This window comes from Aythya ferina, assembly GCF_964211825.1.
Source record: "Aythya ferina genome assembly, chromosome: 3".
Classification (NCBI taxonomy): Eukaryota; Metazoa; Chordata; class Aves; order Anseriformes; family Anatidae; genus Aythya; species Aythya ferina.
The window spans coordinates 74,754,759-74,779,687 of record NC_140298.1 but is presented as its reverse complement, the minus strand read 5'-3'; the positions used below and the strand labels follow the sequence as shown (position 1 = coordinate 74,779,687).

The 24,929-nt window shown below is 37.4% G+C and overlaps 1 protein-coding gene across 4 annotated transcripts in view; it reads right to left on the bottom strand.

The window, feature by feature from the left end:
* NT5DC1 (5'-nucleotidase domain containing 1) overlaps positions 1–24,929 on the bottom strand; it is a 198,285-nt gene that overhangs the window by 6,045 nt on the left and 167,311 nt on the right. For 2 of the 4 annotated variants that reach the window (XM_084515235.1, XM_084515232.1), the window contains 4 exons: positions 19,093–19,561; positions 7,177–7,430; positions 3,362–3,601; positions 1,703–1,910 (listed from right to left, as the gene is read on the bottom strand). In XM_084515235.1, coding sequence (XP_084371361.1) covers positions 1,703–1,910; positions 3,362–3,601; positions 7,177–7,430; positions 19,093–19,561 — 1,171 coding nt within the window. Of the gene's footprint in view, positions 1–1,702; positions 1,911–3,361; positions 3,602–7,176; positions 7,431–12,258; positions 12,404–13,635; positions 13,883–19,092; positions 19,562–24,929 lie in introns of those variants that run through there. The other 2 variants (XM_084515234.1, XM_084515233.1) reach the window with 2 other exon arrangements.

Genomic DNA, 24,929 nt, shown 5'->3' with positions numbered 1-24,929 from the left:
CAAACAAGCCATGTTACATTTTATATCATAAAGCTACTGACTGCAATAGAAATATTTTAAAAATCACATTAGAAAGGCTGTAGGCACTATTTGCATGTGACAGCAACAGTTGCACCTACCTGCTGACTACTTAACCAAGAAAAACAAAGAACCCATTTCCTCAAAATTGATGAGCAAACAGAATTAGTAATAAACAAAAAAAAATATTTAAAAATATTTTTTATTAATTTTTAATGATTTATATTGCTTAGTATATGCTATTTTCTTTCTCCTGCTGTATTGAAGAAAAATTTTACAGCTTTCTTGTATAAATTTCAAGATATAAGAAGTCTGTTTTAAAAAAGAGGTTTTAATTCCTGAAAAGATTACATTACTTATAATTTTTGTTTAATTTGATTTACATGAGTAAAGGCAAGAAAAATGACAACAGGCAGGAAAACAAAACCCAAACTTCTGGTGTTGTTTAACCAAACTAAATGAAACCATCATTAAGTATAGTGACATTTCTGTTAGATGGTTCCTCATCTGAACTATTCTCTATAACTAATCAGGAGTCTCAGTCAGGCCCTAGACAACCCTAGCTCATGTGCTGCATATGGCTTCACGTAGTTCTGATCAGCCCCCAAACTGCAGAGCTCGGGAGTTTACTCTATAGCTAGTGGTCCTTGATGGAGATCCCCCTAAAAGCAAACCTCTTTCTGGAGACTCCAATGCAAGTGGATGTGCTCATCAAAGGAGCAAAACTGCAGCACAAGGAAAAAACAGATGTTGGGATATTCATAGCTTGTTGTTGTTCTGACTCACTTGCTCTTAAAAACATGCCTCCCTTCAGCATCAAAGAGAAATTTCAAGTATATTAATTATAAATTTGCAAGGTTTTCACAGAGAAACAGGAGAGAAAATGCGTGAATGGGGTTGTAGAGGAAAGATTCTGCATTTCGGAAATAACAAGCTAAAGGGTGCTTGGAGCCTAGTAACCATGCATTTTAATGTGTGTATCATAAATGCGAAGCAATATATTTAATAATGCTTTCCTTGTAACAGAGAGAAATACAGCTATACTGAATCCTCAAATGTATTTCTTCTCTCTACAGACTGAGGGAATTTATATGTAAATTTATACGTACACCTTGGATCTTCTCATTTCTTAGCTTTTGTAGACTAACTGTAGTTAGCAGAGGTGTAAATTACAAGGAAGATATAGGTGCAGTCATCTATCATGTTATTTCTTCTAAATATAATTTGCAAATTAGTATGCACATACAACTAATAGCAGTCATTATCTTTTATATTGCTTATAGTTTTTTTTTTTTTTTTTTTTTTTAAGAAATCTATGCTTTAAATATTTGCCTAATTATTAAAAACAACAAAAAGCACAACAGGATTAATCATCAGAATAGATCGAACAAGCCAAAGAATATACTCAGAAATTTTCAGTCCTTTTCGAAATGCATGTATTCTATAAAACAACAGACAATGGAAGGAAAAAATGGAAGCGCACATAGGATGAGGAAAAAGTGTTGCCTGTAGCAACACATTCTGAGTATCCTTGCCAAATGAAGTTCTTGTGAGCCTAAAAACTCAGGGCTCCACATGGCCAGCACAATCTCTGCTTTTACAAAGCAAATCTAAAGATAACAGCTTATCACAAACGGCAAGCAGCTGTCTGGTCCCTTCCAAGCCCACTCATTCCCTTTCATACCAGAGAAATTCAGTGTGGAGAGTGCACCATCTCTGCCCTTTGGATGGAGTCCCTGGGCCCTCCACTACCCGGTTCCTTCTGATCTGCTCTGCCAACCAGTTCCCGCTGCCGTTGCGCATGACAAATTTGTCAAGAAACACCAGCTGGCTCTCTGGCCCGTAGAACCAGTTGTAGTTGGAGTCCGCAATGGCCACAGTTCTCTGAAACCCTTGGGAAAAAATTAAAAGGAATGTAAGAAAGAATAAATGATGATGAAACCAAGCAGTAGAAACACAAACAGAAGGAGCCTTCTCATATGTTCATACACCTACTCATAAATGAGCCATAGACATGTTACACAGGAGCTGTTTCCTTCTGCTGTAGATAACTCAAATAGTTACCTTTCTTTGGCTATGAGCTACAGACAGTAAGTACTACAAAAATGTAAAGCATTTAAAATTTAAATTGCTTTTTAAAGCAATATCCCATCCACTTTTCCTCCTCATTCAAATTTTGCAAAGGTAACTCTCTTTACAGTTTTTGCTTTTCCTTTGTCAATCCAAACTCTCCAAACAACAAAAGAGAGACTCCCTCAAGGAAAAACAAACAAAAACCAGTTTCATCCTGAAACAGCTAAAATGAGTTCACTTTGCTTTTTTTGGAACCTCTCCCCAGCAAATGCCTAAGGTATCACATGGATTTAATGCAATTCCTTACACATCTGTGCTAGCATGCCAAAGCTGCACTCATCCCCTTTACACACAAAGCTAGATCTGGGCTTTCTAATATCTATTAAATATAATATCTATTAAATATAATATTTATCTAAAATTATTCCACTCTTTTTTAAAAGGACTTTGAACAATATAAGTTCCTAATGAACACTCCTACAAAGAAGCGACACAAAACCATCACTGTGAACTTGCAAGGCTACCCAAAACTAAATTTCTTCTGAAACCTACAAGTGGTTGGCAGTGTTTATTAGGTTATAACTGTTTTCATATTTGTAGATCTCTATTTTTTAGCCACAACTAGGATTTCATACCAGAGATGCTGAAACAAACTGAAACACTGGAGAAATTCAGCATGAAAACAGAAATACTAAGAAGTCTGCAAAACAGGCCTATGTCTGATATTTCTCTTTAACTCACATTGACAAAAGAAAATGATTCATGTAAATATGATTCATGAAAATCCGGGATCGAGTAAATCGTCCCCACACTTCCTTGATACTTTTAACCCAGGCTTTATGATTTTCTACTCCTTTCACCCAGTATTTTAGCGTGACCATTTTTCTTTTTGGGAAAGGACAAAAAAAAAAAAAATTAATCAGTAATCTCAAAGAATGTTATTTTTCAAATAGAAAATCCCCAAAACATCTGATCTTCAAACTCTGAAAACCAGAAATCAAATTCTGAAGTACTGTTTTTTTTTTCTCCCAAATAATGTTCCTTTTTTTGACTGATTCTAAAAACCAGAGTTTAATAAATAACAGTGTTCAATAAGCAGTGAAAAATCAGCAAAAAATGATATCAGTGTTTCCATGCATGATGAAGGTAAAATCCAGGGAAAAGGTTATTTTAAATATCCAAGTACAATGCTAATTAAAAATGCTCTACTTGGTATGTGAAGTTTCTTTGAGAATTAGAAGATCCAGCTTCATTGGTGCAAATGACCTACCTGGCAGGACAGTCCTGTACATAAATGCAAAGTGCTGCTTGAGCCAGGGGTGGCTGAAGTGATTGATATCAAAGTGCCTTTGGACAAGAAACATGTACTGAAACAACGATCTGGTTGTGTAGCTGCCATAAGCCACCCCTTCATAGAGGGAGCCATCTGTGACCTCCTGCAGCAGGACCACTGACTTCTCCATGATTGCCAACACTTGCTTGGTCCACAGGTAAGCTTCCTGAAGGTAGCCTGAAAGAAAAATGTTAGAAAATCTGGTTACAACACTATAGGTCATAGATGATGTCACCTGAATTCCGCAGTGGGATCCTTCACAGCAAAGAATACACAAGGAAAACTGCCAGAGCTCTAAAACACGACCTATTACTGCAGAACTCCTGCATTTCCAGGGTGAAAAATAAAGCACTATACTTAAACACAATAAAGGAAAGTTACAGGAGTGAAAGAAAAAAAATATATATATATAAACACCTTTTTGCTAATAATGTGGGATTATGCTTTCCATCTTAAAATGAAAATTTTCTTAATGCATTCAGAACATGCAAAAAGGGTAGAGTCGCATCAAGACTATGTATTTCAGTTCAAATTAAAGTGCTAGGAAAACAAATTTACAGTCCCCACTAGAGGGCTCCATAAAGTAAATATTCTGTTCAGTCATTTTTCACTGTAATTATCACCAGTGTGATAAAAGATTCTCAGAGTTTACAAAAAAGTTGACACTTGAACTGCACTTAACTGATATTCTATTAAGACTGCTCTATTTTAAGACATTCTGTGATTCCACTTACATTTTCAATGTGTTGCACAATCTAAAGGATTATCTAAAATAGAAGTTCTTTTGGAAAAGATTTACATGTTTAATTCCAAATGCAGATTCCTCAATTCCAGAATAAAGTTAATCGTCCAACTAAGCAGAGGTCCAGCCTCCACAAATACAAGTCCTTATCAGTTATATTTCTTCTAAAGAAGAAAATTCCAGAGATGATATTTAGGTCTGCTCTATGCAAATCAAGAGCTGGAAAGAGGTTGCCCAAAGCCCTTCTCAGAACTTGTCTGCCTTCACCAAGAAGCAAGCATAGGCACAGGAGCCTCAGCTGTATCTACATATTGTAGAAGGATGTGTGTTTGGAAGGCAGCATATGGATCCCAGCAGCCAAAAGTCTCCATGCCTCGTATTACTCTTTTGGATTCACTGGCTGGAGAGGTAGGAATAAACAGAGAACAATCGCCTTGCACGTCACTTAGTGACTACGCAACTCAAAGTGTCTGGACACAGATTTAACCAGACTTATTTCCACCATATAGCAGAGCTCAATTTTAGGACAGCTGGCACAAGTTATATCCCATTACTTGGTGTAATTACTTGGTACCTGATGAATGAAGCACACATGCCAGGCTGAGAGAGTATGAGCTACATTCAAACCCGCTACCAAGAATGTTTCATTTTATTGCCACAATTACTGTATTTATGCTCAGCAGAGTGATGAGCAACTCAGACTTCCTAGCAGTCAAGACTGCCAAATCCTGCTTAGTTAACAGAGAGGAAAAAATTGCAATGTCTAAGTTAGACAACCTGATTCTAAAATGGCATTTTTATCCACTGGCTGAAAGGAGAAATACATGTATGATTGAACAGGACAGCAGGCAGCACTACATACTTCTGCCTACTTCACTCCTGTTTACTTACTTGATGCTATGACCTTATAGCTGTAGTACCTTAATGAAATAATAATACATAAGAATGAAAAATGGTAGAGACTCAACACTATGTCAGGCTACATAATAAAACATAATGAAACTCACCTATAGATAGCAACATGTATATCAAATTAGGCTTTACTCAGGTCTCTTTTCAGAATATTTGTGTGTTTATTTTAACTGCAAAAGCTTTAATATATGTGGGTGCCTAGAATTTATTTCAATTAGTTTCATTTTTTCAGTCCTATGTCAATGTTTACATGTCTTTAAGTTGGCTATTTAACCTCTGCCTACTTGATTAGCTGAGTACAGTACTTAAAATTATTCAAACTTTTTTGGAAAAAGGTCTACAGTGGGATACACTATTTGCAATTGCTTTGAATCTGATACTGGAAAAGATTTACATGTCTCCTTCCACCATCTCCTTCCACCCCCACCCCCCTTTTTTTTCCTCCTGAAGGAAGTCTTTCATCTCGGAATGAGAATTTTCAATAAAACATTTCAAAAAAAAACAAACATTCTAGACCAAAAAAGAAACTTCATTTAAGTTTTCATTTTTTAAAAATAAAGCTGCCTCATATTGAGAACAATTGATGTTTCATTTAGAAATATACAGTCTGGATGTTTTGAACTGTTTTCATTTTAAATATCTGCACTATTTCTAAATTGCTCAAGTGTTAGTGAATTTGCATTTTATTTCTTTCTTTCCAAAAATATGAAATTAGGTGAAACAAATATTACCCAACTGATGTTATCATTGTTTTGCATGAAGTATACTTCTGTCTATACTCTAATGAAAAGCAGAGTCATCTTGTAAACTGCCAGCTTTTTGCAATAACAGAGGATCAAGGAAGGATGGAATTATGAGGAATTTAGCAAAACCTACTGAATAAACATGATAATCTTATTCTTCAATTTGTGAAAGTAATAATTTCTACATATACCCTTCCTGCTTTTTATCACATGCACATTAGTGAGTGCATTTGTTATGACAAGCTCTTAACAAAAAGATGATCCCCCTCAAACACAGTAGGTGCCACGGTTTTTTTGAAACACATTGTTTGGGTGCCCAAAAGCCCAACAGTGTGCAGTTGTGTCCTTGCTTACTTAGCAGGGCTGAACAGCTTGGCAATATCATCAGCATCCAGAAACTAGTTTTTCTTTGATTTGCATCAAGTAGTTCCATCAGGTGTCACGTCTTCAAAATACATCTAGCACATACCAAATAAAACTTGATAAAATACTGACACATTCTTATAAGCAGGAGCTGGCTCCATGATTTTCACTTCTCAGCCAAGGTACCATTGGGTTTTAAAGCCAGGATTTCTCACCAGCTCTTTTCCTCTTACTCCATGACTTGCACTGTCCTTTACAGTCTGCATCACTTAAACAGGAGGAGAGGGATATTCCCCATGCAGGCAAAAGCATGGGGGCATCACATTTAAAGGGAAAAAAGGTAAAATCCTGTACCTCTCCTTAGCAAAGGATGCTGAAAAGAAATGTCCAGAGCTGTGGTCTGTGAATGGATAAAGGTACAGCTTTACAACCATCTCAGGGGAGATAGGACAAAAGTCCTGATCAAAATTTCAGCTGATCGTATTGCCTGGCTCTCAGCTCAGAGCGTAGGGTGTTTCTGAGTACTGACCTTCTTGATGCATTGTGCAAGGAGACCAAGTGCATCACTCCAAGGGAGCAATGGTACACTGCCCAAAGGTGTTAGAACAAATTCTGAACTGATAATCTGCCCTGAAAAACTGGACTGGCAATCCAACACATGAGCAAAGTGTTAATTTTCACCAACAGTGAAGTAAGAAATCCAAAAACAGTTGGATAGCTACATTTATATGCACAGCTATACCTTGTACACTTGCCCACAGATTTTTGCTCTATTCAGTAAATTACATTTTTCTAAGCAGCACATGAGCAAACTCAATACAGCCGAGCTCTCAGACCACACAAAGCAGTGCACCTTCACAGTTGGCTGCCATAGACACTTAATGCAGAAAGAGCAGAAAAAAAAAATATGTTTATCAGTTTCTGTACATTGTTTTACAAAGGAGCGATTGAGTTGATGCACTGTAGAAAAGCATTCCTGATTTAGCACATACCTTGATTCATCAGAACCAGGCTTCCAGCCAGCAGGGCCACACAGTTGGTAGGCTGGTGGTTATGGAGGTACTGGAAACCCCATCCACGTCTGTATGATGTTTCGTACATATATCCTGAGGCATTGGCAATTACCTCAAGAAATCTCTCCTGTTGAGTCTTGCTAAGATAGCTGTACAAGAAGTCATAAGCAGTGGCAAAGCCAACTAAGGAATGAGCAAGAGGGACCTCATCCCATGGGGCATCCTTCACTAGCCTGTCAATAAAGAAAGATGCCAATTAATTAAGTTTCAACTATTTATTTTTCTACATTACCATACTGTGAGTTGTGTATGACTTAACATCTCTGAAGTTAAGCAACTCATGCTGAATTTGATACAGGAGTAAGCTACTTACCATGTCTCTGAGACCATTTTATTCTCTCCAAAGTATAGACAATACTAAGCTTCAAACCTCATTAATTATATTAGAAAAATCAAATCTTTAAATAATAAAGCAGGGCTTGCAATATTCTGGGTTTTGTTAAGAGAAATAGGTATGCAGAATATTTATTGCACTGAAACAGAATCTAGTTATCTGAAAAAAAAGATTCACAGCATTTTTGTGAGAAAGTAATATCCCATAGTTTATACTCTTCCAGAAAACTGAAAGAATCTTTTTTCTTTTCCAAAGCAGTTGAATGTTAACAAATTCCTAAATGGTGACTATGGGACTGAAGCTGTCTTTAAAGCAACAACAATACAATAACTCACAATGCTGTTTCTTAATTTCACAAACACAAGCAAGGATAGTAGTAGAGATGATGAAAATTATTTTCATGGCTACAGTTCAAATCAACATACTTCATGTCATTAAAAAAAGAACAACAGTATTTAACGTAAAATAAGTAAAATGATGTCATAACATGTTTTCTAGGAACTACCTGCTTCTATGAAATAATTACAGTCATTTTAGCAAAACAGTAAATTTTTACCAAGAAAATTCATAACAAAGGTGGAGGCAGCACAGAACAAGTATTTCTCTTAAATCAAGCATATGTTGGCTAATAAAGACTTCAGTTTTTTAGTACAAAGAGTACTTCCAGGTGATAGCCCTACAAAGAAGGAAATGTGAAGGAATGCACAGTGAAACAAACAAACAAGCAAACAAACAACCCCTCCCACCCACCCCACCCCCCCTCACACACAAAAACACTTGATAAGCTTAATAATTATCAGTTACTTTCATGGTTGTTCTCTTCACACACTTTGCAAAACTTTTTCTACTGCAGAAACTAACTTTAAATTGTTGAGATAGTGTCATACAGTTACCAGTGGAAACTGTGTTGTACCCCTGAGGACATGCAGCTATTCTGTGATTCTATAAATACAATTTCTTCCTGGATTTCTATAACCAGTAGTGAACAAGCAGATAATAAAAACAAGCAGATAAAAAACATCGAATTAACAAGATCTTAAACAACCCCCCAAAAACAAACAAACAAACAACTCCTCATTCAACTTGAGTAGGTGCTCAACAGGAGCACCTACTTGCATTCAAAATACATAAATGAACCAGAAATTATAAATACCAGGCTAGGGCAGGGCAACTATGGTAAAAACACATGGTCTACAAGTGACAAAAATGACCCTTAGCTTTTGTTTCAATACAACTAACTCCATTGGAAGAACTCAAATGACCTTGGCAGATTCATAACTGTATGTAAGATAAACCTCCACAGGCTTTTTGATTAGCTGAGTTTCCAACAGTTTAAGTGTTCATCTTCACAGAATCACAGAGTGGTTGAGGTTGGAAGGCACCTCTCGAGATCATCTAGGCCAATTCCCCTGTCAAGCAGGGTCACCTACTGTACACTGCACAAGAAACCTCTCAGTTTCAATCTCATCTTCTGCTTGGTGAAGCTATACATTCATTTTTTTTTTTTCTTAAATGAAATCATTATCTCAAGGATTTTAAATTAAATACAGGAACTTATTCAGTATTACTGAACACAGCAAAATGTGGCCTCTTTTTGAACCAGGATTTTTACTAGGCTAGATGATTTTATTGTGAACCAGGTTGTGAACAATATTAAGGCAGCTAAAGCTGTGGTAACATCAGCCAAAGCATCGGGAAAAAAGTTCTCAAAATTTCCTTTTCACCTTCTCCATAACCACATTACATTCTTGGTGGCCACTGTTGGGAAAATTTATCTGTCATTTTCCTTCTGGTTCAAACTCTGAACTCATCAACAAAGGCTTCCAGCCAGGTATAGTAAAATTTTATATTTATGCTTTGGGTTAATTGTTGTGGGAAAAAATTACAGACCTGTAGGCCAAAACACTTACATGCTTTACCTAGGAATTCATTATTTCCATACTTCAAGATCGACTAGAAGAAACCATAACTGAACTGGGAAAGCAAGTCTTCCCAGTCACCGGGTATATTTATACTGTGTCATAGAGGCACAAAAATTGAAAATCTCAGTTAACAGGTCATTTGTCAATCTCAAATGATTCTATGACTCTATGATTTCTGCTTATTCATCTTTGGTATCATTGGAAAAACTCTTAAAATGTAATTAGACTTATATGTAAAAATGAAACTCTATTCTATGCTGGATATACGTAACATCTTTAGCTCTGACCAGCTATATCATGAACCCAAATTTGCAAAGTACTTTTAATTTTGCTTTTCATGAAACCTTTGCACATTCATAGATCAGAGTTCAAATAGGAACAGGAAATATGACTTTAAAGACCTTAGTATAGAATAATTAGCACATGCTTGAGGCTAAGCTATATATTAATAGAAGGAAAGAATAACGAAATAATTTGACTTAAAACATTTAATTCAGATTTCAGTATACTTATAAACTGCTTTCAGTATATGTATACTTATATGTATACTTTCAGTATACATATAAACTGCTAACTAGAATGTGTTAAAAGCCATTTAATGGTCTTTATCAACTTCACCTGAAACGGGATTTGACAATAGAACTGATTTATTGTGAATTTCCTTGTTAAGATATTTGGCTTGATATTTGCTAACTTTGTATTTTGTTTTGAGCACAACACAGCACCAAATTCTATAGCCTAAGATTTTACATTAATGTCTGTGACAACATTTCTGATAAAATAGAAAATGCTATACACAGGAAAGGATAAGCTGATCAGTTATAACTACATTTAAGTTGACTTCTTCAGCAAAAAGAAAAATCAAACCTTTCAGTGGGAAAAACAAACAAACAAAACAAACAAACAAACAAAAAAAAACACACACCTTATGTTGGGCTTCCTAAGCCTAAACATTGTTATAGTGAACCCCCTCAGGTTTAGATGAAGTAATTTTGTAATTACTTCCATCAAATAGCAATTGTGTATAGTAAGTAAATAAAATTTAACAGAGGAGATATACGCAAGTAACAGGGAAAACTAAACATGACGATTTAAATAAACTTATTTCTAAACATACAAAGCTTACAGCTAACATCTATTCTTAAAGTGAACTTCCCTTGTTCATTTAGCGATTTAGCTGATATAAATCTGTGTGCCTCCATTAACTTCATTTCAATGGAATCAAGCAATGTACACTAAACAATGTGTAAAATTATTCCCAAGAATGGTCAAGTAGTAAGCATTAAACACTTTTTGTATCTAAATTGTGCTCTCATATTTCAAATAGATTGCGAGTGTCAGATGTGGTAAACTGCCTGGCTGATAAACCGTGGGAAAGCATGGTACCACGGGCCTGCAACGAGCACGGTCTGTGACAAAAGTTTTCAAGGCTATTATGAACTACTCTGTTCTGAAATATTAAAGTTGTTTCTATTAATACAAGTAAAGATGGGTGAAAACATGCTGAAAACAGCTCTTTTCTAATCTTATCTAGACTAACAAAACATGAGCCAGTATGAACCTCAGCTTAGCAATTAACCGTGTCTGAGGGCAGCAGGCAATCTTTCAGTGCTGTAGCCAGTCTTTCCAGTCTTTAAAAGGTATCAGATGTTAAAAAAATAAAAATAAAAAAAAAAAAATCCAGGGATCCAGAGTAAATAAAAATGTCTACAATGGATTCTTTACTGCAGAACAACTACTTAGTTGCAAACACATGCCTGGGTTGCTTTGTTCATTTCTCTTTCATAGAATCATAGAATGGCAAGGTTTGGAAGGGACCTTAAAGATCATCTAGTTCCAACCCACAACTTTAACTTTTTGTTGTTGTTGTTGTTTAAATTATTTTTATTACTTTAAACATTGACTTTGATGTAGATCCTCCACGACAAAACTTAAAAGATCACAGATAAGGTTTTATGTAAGTAATGGGGTTTTCCTACATGTTTTGAGTATTTTAGCATAGCATAAGGTGGTGTGTGTGTGTTAGATTTGCCACCTTCTGTAACAAACAATGAACCTGAAGTTGATTATGGTTCAATTCTTCAGTTTTTGCTGTCAGGAACCACCATGAGTTCACTGCACTGTCCAAGATTAATGCCATATATACCACCTTTTTGCATAGGAATTAAAAATCAGTATCCTATCTCCTTGAAACAAAAACAACACCAAGAAAATCGTGGTAAAATTACCACAACCTCATCACTTCTTGACAATACCACTAAATTTGCTAACGTCTCGTCTTTCAGTAGAAATTGTTTTTTTGTATTATTCCCTCATTTCTCTCTACTAATAACTACTGCATTATCAAAACCAGGAGTATTATCATTTCTCTGAGAAATGTAAGCTAAGAGGAAAAAAAATATACTGTATGTCCATTTCAAGGCAGGATTTAAGACAAGCAGTTCTCCCACTTAAAGTGAGGTCCTTGATCACGGCCTATGGGATATTTAGAATCAGTCTTCCTTCACTTTGTATTCAATTATTAAAAACAAATTGAACTAAAAAGGAAAATAACTCGCTCTAACTTGAGAAACATAATACCTATCTGGGTATTGTGATATCTGATTTCCAGCCTCTGTATCAATAAATAACATGGTATAGCTGACTGCAAAATGAAGCACTAAGCATATCCTGACACATATATTACGCAAGTAATCCACATCCTGAAGCTTAATGCTCCAAACTTCCCCATGACAAATTACTTACTGCAGAATAACTTGGAGGTTGAGGGCAGATTAAGCTAATGATTGGAGGAAACACGGCAGAAATCACTTCACAGTACTGGAACTCTCATTCGCATTACGTAGATGCAAAGGCAAATGAATCAGGGCTCTATTCAGGAGGATTACAGCTGAAAATTAGTCCAAGGACATCCATTTAGTACTTTTTGATGTAATCCATCTTAGACATAGTAGCTAGGTAACAGAATGGTTGAGCTTAATGCACGCTAAATGTGAAGCATGGATGCAAATGTGGCATGTAATAGTGCCAACTGAGCTCTCAGTCCTGAGGCCAACTGTATAATTGTACAGATTTGCCAATGTCAACATCAACACCCTGGAACTCCAGATAACCTTGCTATTGTTCTGACCTACTTCTGGGAGTAGGTGATACAGCTTTAAACCTTCAATCAGGCAAAGGAAATATTCTTTCTTGAACAGAGGAAGCATACATACCAAGAGGAAGCATAACCACCAAGGGAAATGAGACCACCAGCATTTATTTTATAAACTAGACTCAATGTCCAGTATTTTTCTTAGAAAGTCTCTAAAACAAAATATTTTCTTGTGCTTAAATTGAATACTTTGTTCACTATCAGAACAATGTCTTCCTTTTTTTTTTTTTTTTTTTTTTTTTTTTAAAAGAAGAAAATCCTTGAAAAAATCTCTTCCATCCAAAACAATGTTTCAGCTTTCCAACATTTTTCTGGTTGCCATCAGAGCAAAAGCCATATTATCTGCAAAACTCAAGTGCTCAGCCATTTTCAACCATAAAAATACTAAGAACTTTTTTTTTTTAAAGTCCTTGAAAAACTGATGATTTATATTTCCTATGTCTAAGGTAAAACATAAGTTTGCACATATCCCTTTATCATCTGTGTTTCAACAGCAGTCACTGAGACCCACTCATGCTTATTTCATCTCAGTTCATAAGCAGACAAGTGGTTCTTAGGTATAAAAGGTTAAATTTATACCAGAAAAAAATGACAACATATAATACTTCTGAAAACATTGTCTGAGAGCTTATTATAAAAGTAGGGTTGTACCGCTTAGGCGCTGAGGAGGCAACTATAATTTTACTCCTTCAGAAACTTTCAGCTACTGTCTATCCTCTCTTTCTCCATGTTTCCCTATGGGCTTATAACCATCATTCTACTACTTCTAAAGCTGCTTTCATATCATTTTCAATCAGTTTTGTCTTTGATCATAAGACGGTCCCTTTCAAACTTGGCTCTTTCTTAGCGTCAACCATGATCCTTCCACACTGACAAATTAATAAACAAGAACCAAATCTGTCTTGATAGTTCTCAGTACCACATAAAGCAAACACAGAAATTTAGTCATGTTATTATTTCTAGATTACCTCTAGCTCTCATTGTAGAGAATTTTTATATTAGGCACGCGAGCTTCCTGTAGTCGCCACAGAACTTCAGCAACAATTTATCTCCTAGAAAACCTGGCTGGAACCATACATTAAAAATAGAAAATGTAGAAGAAACTCTTAAAATTTCAGCTAGCCAGACATTCACAATTCATAAGTCAATTTTATAGACACGTAAAATTTCTGTTTTTAAATGCTACAGGTGAAAAAGATAAAAACAACATGAGGTTTCGATATTTCACTTACTAAAATAATAAATATTCCAGATATCAGATTCATCCTCCTACCCTTCTTTTTCTTCCTCCCTGTAGGACACTATCTCAGCATCCTCCTCCAGGATTACATATAATCTTCTTATTATATACTTCTTATATACTAATAATTCTTATATACTAATATATATACTTATATACTAATACTTATATACTTATATATATCTTATATACTAATTTCTATTCTAGAATTATAAAACCCTTCTCAGTATTCTTTGAATGTCTGGTGGTTATTATTAGGACTCAAACAGATGTGCTAAATTTGTGTTGTCAGCATAGAGCCTCACTTGATTTCAACTTAGCACATGTGAATGGATTCTATTTGTACATTTATCTACACATTTAAGTATTTGTATATCTTTTACTTTATAATTCATGTTGTTCTACACTGAGCACTATCTGGACACTATCAGCAACAGTCCTACGGCATGCTCCGATACTTTCAATAAACATGGACTAACAAAGCTACTGGATTGCTGGTTAACAAGAAATACTGGGAGGGCCAAAAATTTGTTATGACAAAGCCTCCTATTAGTTTTTACTTCCTCACTGCTGTTTCCTTGGAATGTTTGCATGTGCTTGACAGCAATTATCTCCAATGTGAAACCCATGAAGTCAGGCTTGCCGTCAAATCCTACACCTTACTGTACATTGGTAACATACTTGTGTTCAAAAAATGGTGTGTGAACTATGTGCCCCCCCCCCCCAAGAAAAAACAAACAAACAAAACACAGAAATCCCTTGTCTAGCAACTCTAAAGAGAGAAATACCTCTGTGAAAAGGGTGCAGAATTTGTGAACTTCTGAGGTATTTGTTCATACGACAGGCTTAGTAAAGAAGAAACTTTTTCACTGCTTTGTCCAAAATACAGAGTCTGACTGGACTCTTATTTCTGCATGATGTGTGACTCTAATTACATGACTTTACTCAGTACTGGAAGAGGCCAAGACAGCATATGGAAAAAATCACTAGTGCAGATCCCCTCTGCCAATAATGCATGTCTGGTAGGGAGTGTTCAAGAAGCAAGTTGGAGATAAAATGCCAGAAAGCTGATCTGTATCCTCTGCTCTCTGTAAAATAAGATAATATGGCTTAAATAAGGACAAACTTTCCCTAAGTTTTTAGACAGCATTTAGTTATTGCATCATAGGAAGACCAAGCAAGTTATTTAACACCAGGTTTTAATTTTTAACAGTAAAAATTCATCTATTTTCATTGAAACATTAATGTACTACGTTTCCCTGCTCTTGCTAACCTTCAAAACATTGTCTGTTCCTGTATTATTTAGATGATTATTATAGTGAACTACTAGCCATTGACCCTTTGTTTATTTTAAAATGTAAACCTACTCCAGGATGTAGCAATTATGGATGCTCTGTTATGAGCAGCATGACTATCAACGGCGGTTGTTATGACAAACAGCTCAAGCTCTGTTAGCCTACACGGATGGGAATTCAATTAAGGGTGTCTTTTATTATGTGATATATACTATCACAGTAGTTGAGAAAAGACATAAGTGCTTCATTACATGCCCGTTCGAAGCATGCATCAATTATCAGTAAACTATCTTATCTGTGCCCTGATAATACTGAACTATATTTGGACTCAGGATACTCACTAACATAAAGATGAGATTTAAGAATGTCAGTCTCCTTGCTCTCTTGACATTCTTGGACAAATAACCAGCGATCTGTCCAACTAATGCACACACTACCAAAATATACTTTTGTTTTCTAACAAGGTTTAAATTTTATTTATGACTGTTATGAAAATTAGAGGAAAATCACTTAACATTTTTTTTTTTTTAAATTCTAGTGTTACTTTAAAAGTCAATGCCATTTCAGCAAAAGTCAAAAACAAATCCAGATTATATTCTTGAAAGGATTAAGCTGCCAAAAAGTAATGTATATGACAGCCAGATCTAGCTTGCTAACACATGTTGATTATTCCTCAGAGATAAAAAGTAATTTTTAGGGCAATTTACATGGCAGTCTAGACACCTACATTATAGAAGTATCTGAAGAAAAATGTTTATCCAGACTTACTTTTATTTTACTGATACATTTCCAGACAAACCCTCTTTACTGCTGGCATAAGCAGTTTTGGCAGATGAGCCTCACAACATTCAAGGCTCTAAACTTGAGCATCATGAGAACAAATCCTTCTTTCCACCCTCCTGTTAAGAACTCAGCATGACTAAATAGACTGAACAAAAATTTTTTAATAGTTCCATTTCTGCAACATTGCAAGAAATGTTCACATCCAGCCTTATTCAGGACTTATGTCCAGAACTTCTAATTGCCTACTAGTAGTGATCAGGCAAGAACTCTCATATGTGCAGTGTTTGTTTTCCTAGTTTTACCCTAAGTGGAGAAGTGTGTGTAGTAAAATGTTTCTCTGGTACTTTTTAAACTGCATTGCTTGGGAAGAACAGATTTATGAAATCTGTCTGTCCACTCCTTCAGCTTCTGAATCTGTAGACCTATTTGAACAAAGCCAGCCATAACAATAATACCTCAGCGATGCTAAACTCCTACAATTTTCCTGAAAATCTCCATTGGACAAGGGACAGGAATCTACAGTTCTGGGCTCCCCAGTACAAGAGAGGCATAGAACTACTGGAGCAAGTTCAGAGTTGGGCTATGAAGATGAGAGGACTGAATCACCTGTTGTATGAGGCCAGGCTGGGAGAACTGGGCCTGTCTAGCCTGGAAAAGAGAAGACTGAGGGGAAAACTCATCAATGTATACAAGTATCTGAGGGGAGGGTGTTCAGACAATGGAGCCAGTCTCTTTTCAGTCGTGCCCAGTGACAGGAAGAGAGGCAGTGGGCACAAACTGAAGCACAGAAAGTTCTGGCTGAATATGAGGGGGCACTGCTTTACTGTGAGGGTGAGAGCCCTGGCACAGATTGCCCAGAGAGGCTGTGGAGTCTCCTTCTCTGGAAATATTCAAAACCTGCCTGGGCGTGATCCTGTACAGCATGCTGTAGGTGGCCCTGCTTGGCAGGGGAGTTGGACTAGGTGGTTTTAAGAGGTCTCTTCTAACCTCAGCCATTCTGTGATATGACTACCATCAATGATGGAGACAGTGTGAACTCCATGCTGACAGCATTTTCAGCCATAAGTTCTATAGGGAGAAACAACATTGAAAAACAGGTCCCTGTTTCTGTTACAACATTTGAAAAGCTGACCGCTAGACATGCTTGGAGGTTATATGGGTTAGTGATATGGTTTAGTGGTGGACTTGTTAGTGTTAGGTCAGAGGTTGTACTAGGTGATCTTGGAGGTCTCTTCCAACCTAGATTATTCTGTGATTCTGTTATACAAAGAGCAGCTCACCCCACCCCTATTGTCTACACACAGAACCTTGATTAGGCTTTGACTGCTTGCTTAAGTGTGTCTGCATCTTATTCACCTAAAACAGTGACAGATGGCCATATAGCTACATATTTCCACTACCCAAAGTGAGTGTGAGCAATGAAACTAGGGAGGAAGGTGATGAGTTTGGAGCTGTCTGTAGGCCGTGCTGAAGATGGTCACACATTCTAGGATTCACCTAGAATGTGCAACTGTCAGTCTGCCAGGGGAAAGGCAGTTCTACAGGCTGCCTCCCAGGCTATCTGGTGAAATGAAGGTAAGACTGAGGGGTTGTATTGCTATACATTTATTTTGGATGGCAATTTCCTATTTTTGAAAAAAACGTGGAACCAAACGCCATCTTTTTGTGCCACTACTTTTCTTCCTAACTCTCACGTGTCCTCTCTTCCTTATCATACAATCAGTTTAAACCCACTGCAACTCTTCCTCCCACCACTTTTGTTCTACTCTATGTATTTCTGTAGCATTCAACAGCTTAATACATGGTATAGGGAAACCACAACAATATGATAGCTTTTAAATCACGCCCATCAGGATGATACAGATCCCAAGTTATGTAATCTCCATCTAGCATATTTCTCATGAAGGTCCAGAGCTGCAAGCCATTTATAGGACATTACTAGTTGATCTTTCCCCAGAGAGGGTAGGGAGTAGTGGTCTGAGCAATGAATACTGCTTGAACAGCTAATGTTTCCTCCTGTGCTGACTTGAAATCTGACTTGGACTTCTGGTGAGCTGCTGCCACCACAGAGCTGTAGGACAGCAGCTGCCACTGTTGGAGGGATATGGTGTCCCTTTCTAGCTACAGCAGAAGCCCTTGTTCCGGCAAAACCCCTATTTCCATCCTCTGACCTCCTCAAAGTGACAGCAAACCTGGGGCATAGTCAGGAAGGTGCATGAAGTAGCAACTGCTGCTAGTGGGTAGGAGAAATGCAGCTGCCTAAGAGGAGGAAAGAAGATAAATTGCTGGTAGGTATGAAAAAGGAAGGTGAGGAGGAGAGAAACTTTGCATTTCAATTGCTAGACTTACTCATACAGAGAGAACATTAACTTCTGCTGTAGAGAGAGTATGGGCAAGGACAGAGTAACTCATGTATAACAACTCATATCCAGGTGAAGTTAATCCTGGCCATAAAAATGCCAGATGTTCAAACAGTTGTAGTAAAGTATTTACAGGGACAACTATTTTTATCATGTCCTAGTAAGTATTAAGGAGAATAATTGTGTGGCAAAGTGGAGCTGTAAGCCTGAACTGAAGCTCAGACAGATGTTAGAGCATTTATAAAACACCTGACTGAGGAAACTCAGAGAGTCACTTGTACCTACACTTAATGATACCTTTATCACAGGTTCCCCCTTCCTGAATTCTTCCTAAGGAAACATTACCCAAAGAAAATGTACAAGTCTGGGGAAAAAAAAAAAAAAAAAAAAAAGAAGAAAAACACTTTCAGCACTTCTTACTACAAATCAGATGTGAAACCCTGGCTTCTGATCTGCGGTGGTTTGTGACTTTTTTTTTATATTTGTAGCAGTTGGGATGGTATACAAAGAGCCCTACGCCTTCTTTCAGCATCAGGTTACAACAGGGCAGTTAGAGTGAGGGTCAAAAGCTGTGCAGCACCACTGGTCCAGATGGGGGTAAATGCATTCAGCAAGTTAGTTACTGTCAAAGAGAAAGTCAAGTTAAATTATTTAAGTAATTCACCCATCCAACTCACGCTTCCAGCTGCAAGCAGTATATACAGTAAGAACAGCAACTTAAAAAAAAAAGAAAAGACAAAAATCTACCAACTAGGCTGAGCTGCCATCCTCTCCATGTAATCCTTGGCCATGCCGATGGCCTCAATGTTGTCCGGGTAGAGCACACAGAACATTGCCAGGGCCCCAAGATTGTTGCCGTAAATTTCATTCCACCGAGCGCTGAACTCCTTTGGGTCCCAGGGAGGCAGGTACTCCAGGGGATTGGACAGCATCGTTTGCACTGCCTCGATCAGCCGAGCTGCAATGTGCCGGTGCGTGGTGGCTGCCTGGAGACGCAGACCCTCCACATCCGCCTTGGAAAAGTAGAGCATGGGATAGCTGTCATAGTTGGCGTTGACAAAAGGAACCATTGCATCCGGGTTCTCCCTGGCTCCAAAGGCAAAGGCAAACCAAATTGTGTGTATGAAAAACACACTTGGGGCTCCCCGTGTGTGAGTCCTCATTGTGGCATCAGATCTCCAAGCCCCAGTGGGAGCCAAACCATCTTTGAAATATCCTATGGAAGACAGATGTGAAGGAGTTAGAAAAATAGTCTGTGAGGCAATATAATTAAGGATGCTTTCTAGGAAATATGATTCCATCTAGACTTAAAAAATAGTAATAATGGATTGTCCAATTGGCTTTCAAATCATTTCTATATGAATCATTCAGACAAAACACCTACTGAGCAATTTATCCTAAACGAAAGCCTATATGCTTTGCAGAAAGCCTCTCCCTCCCACATCTTTCCCTCCAGTAGCTGATACAAGGCAAATGAACACACTGACATCTCTTGGTGCTCTGAACTCACCAAGATTTCAAGTAATTGCAGCAATGCCTAATTCAAAGCACTGCTGACTGTACTGGCAAGCAGAGACAGCACGGAGGGAAGGAAGGAGGCGTGGAGACAGCCACTGAGATGGTGCTAGCAGCAGCCAAGCCTGCGTGCTGCATTGGCTGATGTTAACAGCTGGAGAATGAAGGATGTGGAATGCTGGAGTTTGCGCAGGGGTCATTTTATACTGTGCTCAGGCCCTCCAGTTCTGACACGTCCTCACTTAAAAAAAAAAAAGGAAAAAACAAAAACACCCACACATCTAAAAAAAAAAAAAAAACAAAAAAAAAACATACACTACCACCTCAATAATAATAATAATAATAATAATGTCCAACATGACAAAAAGAAAAGAGAAAAAGAAACAGGCTGAACCTTAGAAAAACAGCTGAAATACCTAGCCTCTAGGGCATTTAGGTATTTTGTATTATTTTTTTTCCTAAGGGGCTCACCATTTTGCATTTGGAGATTTACTGCCAGCTACCAAGAAGGCTGAAGGTTAAAGTACATTTTTTCCTACATACACAGCTTCTCAAAATGTGCTCAAATGACAAATCTATACTGAGGTTAAATGCAAGTATTTAAACATAGTAAGCTACTTCGAAAGAAATACCAACTATCTAGCCTGAAGTCTCAGATAAAACATGGCCAGGATCCCCCTGAGGAAAGCCAGCAAATTCCTCAAATTCTTCACAGGGGAAAGGTTACAGAAAGCAGACCCAAGAGAGACAGTTTTATGTAAATAATGAACAGTAGTTTTCAATTATTAAAAAGAGAAATAGACAGAAAGAAAGAAAACCTAAGAACAATAACAAAATCTTTTTTTCCATGGAAAACTTGTTTCATAGGATTCAGTAATAAAACTCTCAAGAAGCTGAAGTACAAAGCAACCTTTTATTTCTCCCCACAGCTCTGAACATATAGATGCCAAAATTTCCTAACAGAAACTTAGGCTGCTGAAACCTTATTTAGAGACCCACATCCTGATTCTACAACGTCATTAATACATAAAGAAACAACAAGATAACCTTGTTGGACTGTGTCCCTCAACAACCACTAGGTACACAGACCCTCTAGTCGTTCATGTTCAGCTCCCAAAATTAATTTGGGAGAAAGTAATTTTAGCCAAGAAGTACATCTTTTCTTGAGCATTCCTTCTTAGGGTAAAAATAATATTGTACTCTATAACTGCCTACTTTTTTGCATTACAGTGCATAGCATAATTGCTTTAACAGAGAGTAATGGAAGATGACATTTTCACAGTATGCTAATGCATTTTGCAGGTAAGTTTTGCCCTTTTTTGGATGTAAACCAACCATTACAGGACACATTACACAGATCAAAGAGTGGTTTAGTTGGTAATACTTTTACTATGTCTACATATCCTCTCACCACATATGCACACACAAAGAAACATGCACGGTAGTTTATCCAAACAGACTCTAGCCCCTTGGTATCCTCATCTGTAAATAATGAAATCATACAAAAGTATATTTTGAAATGAAGGAGCTAAGAAGCTGCCAGACCAACACATCATATTTAAAACACAATACATTATTATTATTTTTTACCTTGTATATTAGAGGCAACCACCAAACCACAGTGTTTGTCCTAAAAATAGGATAACTGGAAAACGGGTATATCATATACTCATAACCAGCATACACAGAATGAAGGTATGGAAAAGTCAATAGACAGTGACAAAAGCAAGACTACAAAGTCATTCTTACTTATTCATGGTCAAATCATACTAATGTCCTTTCTATGATATAAAGACAACAGCCCATTGTGGCAGCAATTTAGCAAGGCCTGTGAGCCCTGCTCCTCAACTTTGCAGGGCTCAGCACCATGAGACTAGTGGCTGGAGGAAGCAGCTAATAAGGAGTCCACCTTCCTTCCCACGCAAACCTCTGTGGAGGAACCAGCTACAACCACATGGATGAAATCACTGAGGTGAGGACCCAAAATGGCATGAGTATGGCCCCAAAGATTCTACAGAGGCTGAGAAGATTTAACACAGAAGATCTCTGAGTTTTCTCAGCTGTGATGTCCTTAAGAGCAGGACCAGGAAAATTAATAAGAATCATAACGCTCAAAATATAATAGAAGTGTAGATGTCCACTATCACCCCGATAGCAAGGAAATACAGACTATGTGCTTACAGACAGCCCATACTAACCAGTCCCAAAGGGATTACAAGAAACTAAACTGCCTTGAACCACGCACTCAACTGAGGACTTCCCTGACTAGAACCAGACCTGAGCACGCACTGCACTGATTTACTGACTTGGACCAGTAACTCCACAGGGCTAAGGGGTATGTTTGATCATCCTCACTTCTACAATTGTTTAGAAGCTAAATTGGTTTATAAGACATCTCCAAAAACACTTCAAAAATTATCAGGTGAGAGAGGCTACAGACTGCAAAAGAACCAAAGTACCTCCAATAGGAGAACCCGACAAAAGCCAGTAACATTTAGGGACTATCTAAATTTCTTTACAATGGTATGTGTACCATTAGGTGGAATAACACCAAACCACCAAAGCATAATGCAGATTGTGTGTGTTGAACTCCATATTTTGATGTTCCCTCAATTAACTTACTTGCATATTAAAACCTGAAGAAAAATACACCATTATTTGGAAATGTACATATAAAACCCAATTATCTCCATAGCTTAGGTGAACCCAAACATGGATAGATAACTGGCCACATAAATTCCAACTTACCAGTTGTAAGTGTAACTGCAACAAATTTTTTCAATACACAGGGCACAAACGTAAAGGAGCTTGGGCTTTCTGATCACTTAAATCTCACTCACAATACTATTTTTTTTTCTTGTTAAAAGAATTTCTTGTTCTCATATTACACTACTTCATTACCAACTGAATTTTCCAAGAAAAACTTTACCAAGCAACTCAACCTTTTCTGAAACTGTTTTTTTTTTTTTTTTATTATTATTCAGTTTGGAAACCTCAACCTGATAAAATATTAAAAATAAGGAGAGTGAAGGATGTTTGCCTGCAGAAGAAAATGTTAATATACCATGTGCTTTGAAAGGTTGTCACTCAGTCCTAGACTGAAAGAGCATTTGGCATGATTTCCACTCCATTGCCAGCAGAAACAAACAGTAAAGAACATCATTTATTCCAGAAAAAACAGACTAAATCTTAACTATTTCAATTCTCCCCATTGCATCAAAGAGTGGATGTTCAACTGGAGAAAAGAAAAACAGGAATTGTTAAACTAATGCTACTAATTGAACTGGACACTGGTATATACACAGTAGGTTCACCAAATAAACACTGTTTAAAGGAAAACCTAGGCCCAGTTTACTCCAGCTACTTATGCAATGAAAGATAGCACCAAGCGAGAAGGTTGGAGCAGGAGAAGGGGGAGTGGAGAAAGAACAGTGTGGTTGGGACCACCAGCCAGCACAGCCATCCTCGGAGCAATCTGATCTTCTTGTGGAGCACTAAAAAAAAAAAAAAAAAAAAAAAAGCCATTTGGAGAACCGTGGTTTTCTGCGGTATCAGTTCTGAAGAGCACTATATTTTGTGCATGATTTTTGCTGGGGCAACACTTTTATCACTTCCTAGAAGAAAGAAGTCACAGGTGTCTCTGGTAGCATTTCTGAGACCAGCCCATGCGTCACCTCTCAAATGGTGCTCTCATCAAGTTGTACATCCAACATCAGAAAAGGTAGTATTTGGGATTGCTGGTGATTAACATTTCCATGAACAGAAGGCATCACAACACCATGGATTATTCAGGTTTCTGTATGAGAGCACTTCCCCAGAGCCAGATCTGGGACATGTACAAACCACACCTGTCCACTCAGTCCCATCGGGTATGACTGTCACAGCACAGAGCTCTTGCCTCACCTATGCCCACTGAGGCCATGGGCCCTCCTCCACCTCCACCAGCATATATAAAATTGAGTTTATCAGCTAGAAGTAGCGATGTTTTAAAACCACAGTGCTTATAGCAATTGAGGATTTATTTTGTCAAACAATGTCAGTTTTATCACTGATCAGAATATTTTGCAATTGTATTTAAAAACAAGAGAGCAACCAAGTCACCTACTGAATCCAATGACATTTAAGGACAAAACAATGCAGACCAACCCCATGAAAACAGTGAAAGGGTCAATAGAGACCAATTCCTGTATGTTGCCGTTCAGTTCCTACTGACTCATAGAAAAAACTGAGCGCAAAATTAGGCAGCACAGCGGGACCAAGAAAAGTATAAATGTTGTGCTGCAGCAATCACAACAAATCTTGTGTCCAAACTCCCAAGCTATACAGTTCCCACTTCAGCAAGTGCTCCAAGTCCCTTTCAAAGCAGCTGGGCTGGACATCAGTGCAGGAGAACCTCACATTCCAGAACAAGAGCAGTTGGGAATCCTCCTTCCAGCCTCCTTCTGAGCAGTCGGATAAAACCAGTTTCCATCTGTCTCTGCAGTGAAAATGCTGGGAAGGTGTAGAATCACTGCTTACAACTTGAAAATACCTATTATGACCTTAACCACCAGGGGACATTACTTCACTTCTTCCTCTGATTTTTTCCACTATGAGAAATATGCTACATTGCAATTACATAATGTCCAAAGTATTTAAAAGCTTATATACTGAAGCCTTAAATATGATTCTGAATCAGATCTACAATAAAGAACATATAGCTCAGGTACCCATGCATTTGTTCTAAAATGATCTGAAATAACTTAAAATAAGCTTCACATCAGCTCATGTCTGTATAACAGTTGTACTGTGAAAATCATAAAGACAACCAAAAAGAACCAGTTCCTAAACTAATTATCAATATATGACATCATGTCAGCAGTCAAGATTTAAACTTGTGCCTGTCCTTTGATCTAAGTGCAAAATTCAATGGATCTATTTAGCACAGTAAAGAGCTGTGTGAGTATCATTCTTTGACAGTGATGGCTTACACTCATTCTACTGTGTGCTACGGACAGAACAGTAACTACAAAATATTTTTATAAGTTTACAGTAGGATGTGTAAGTTATCTGCTGTGGAAACTTCATCT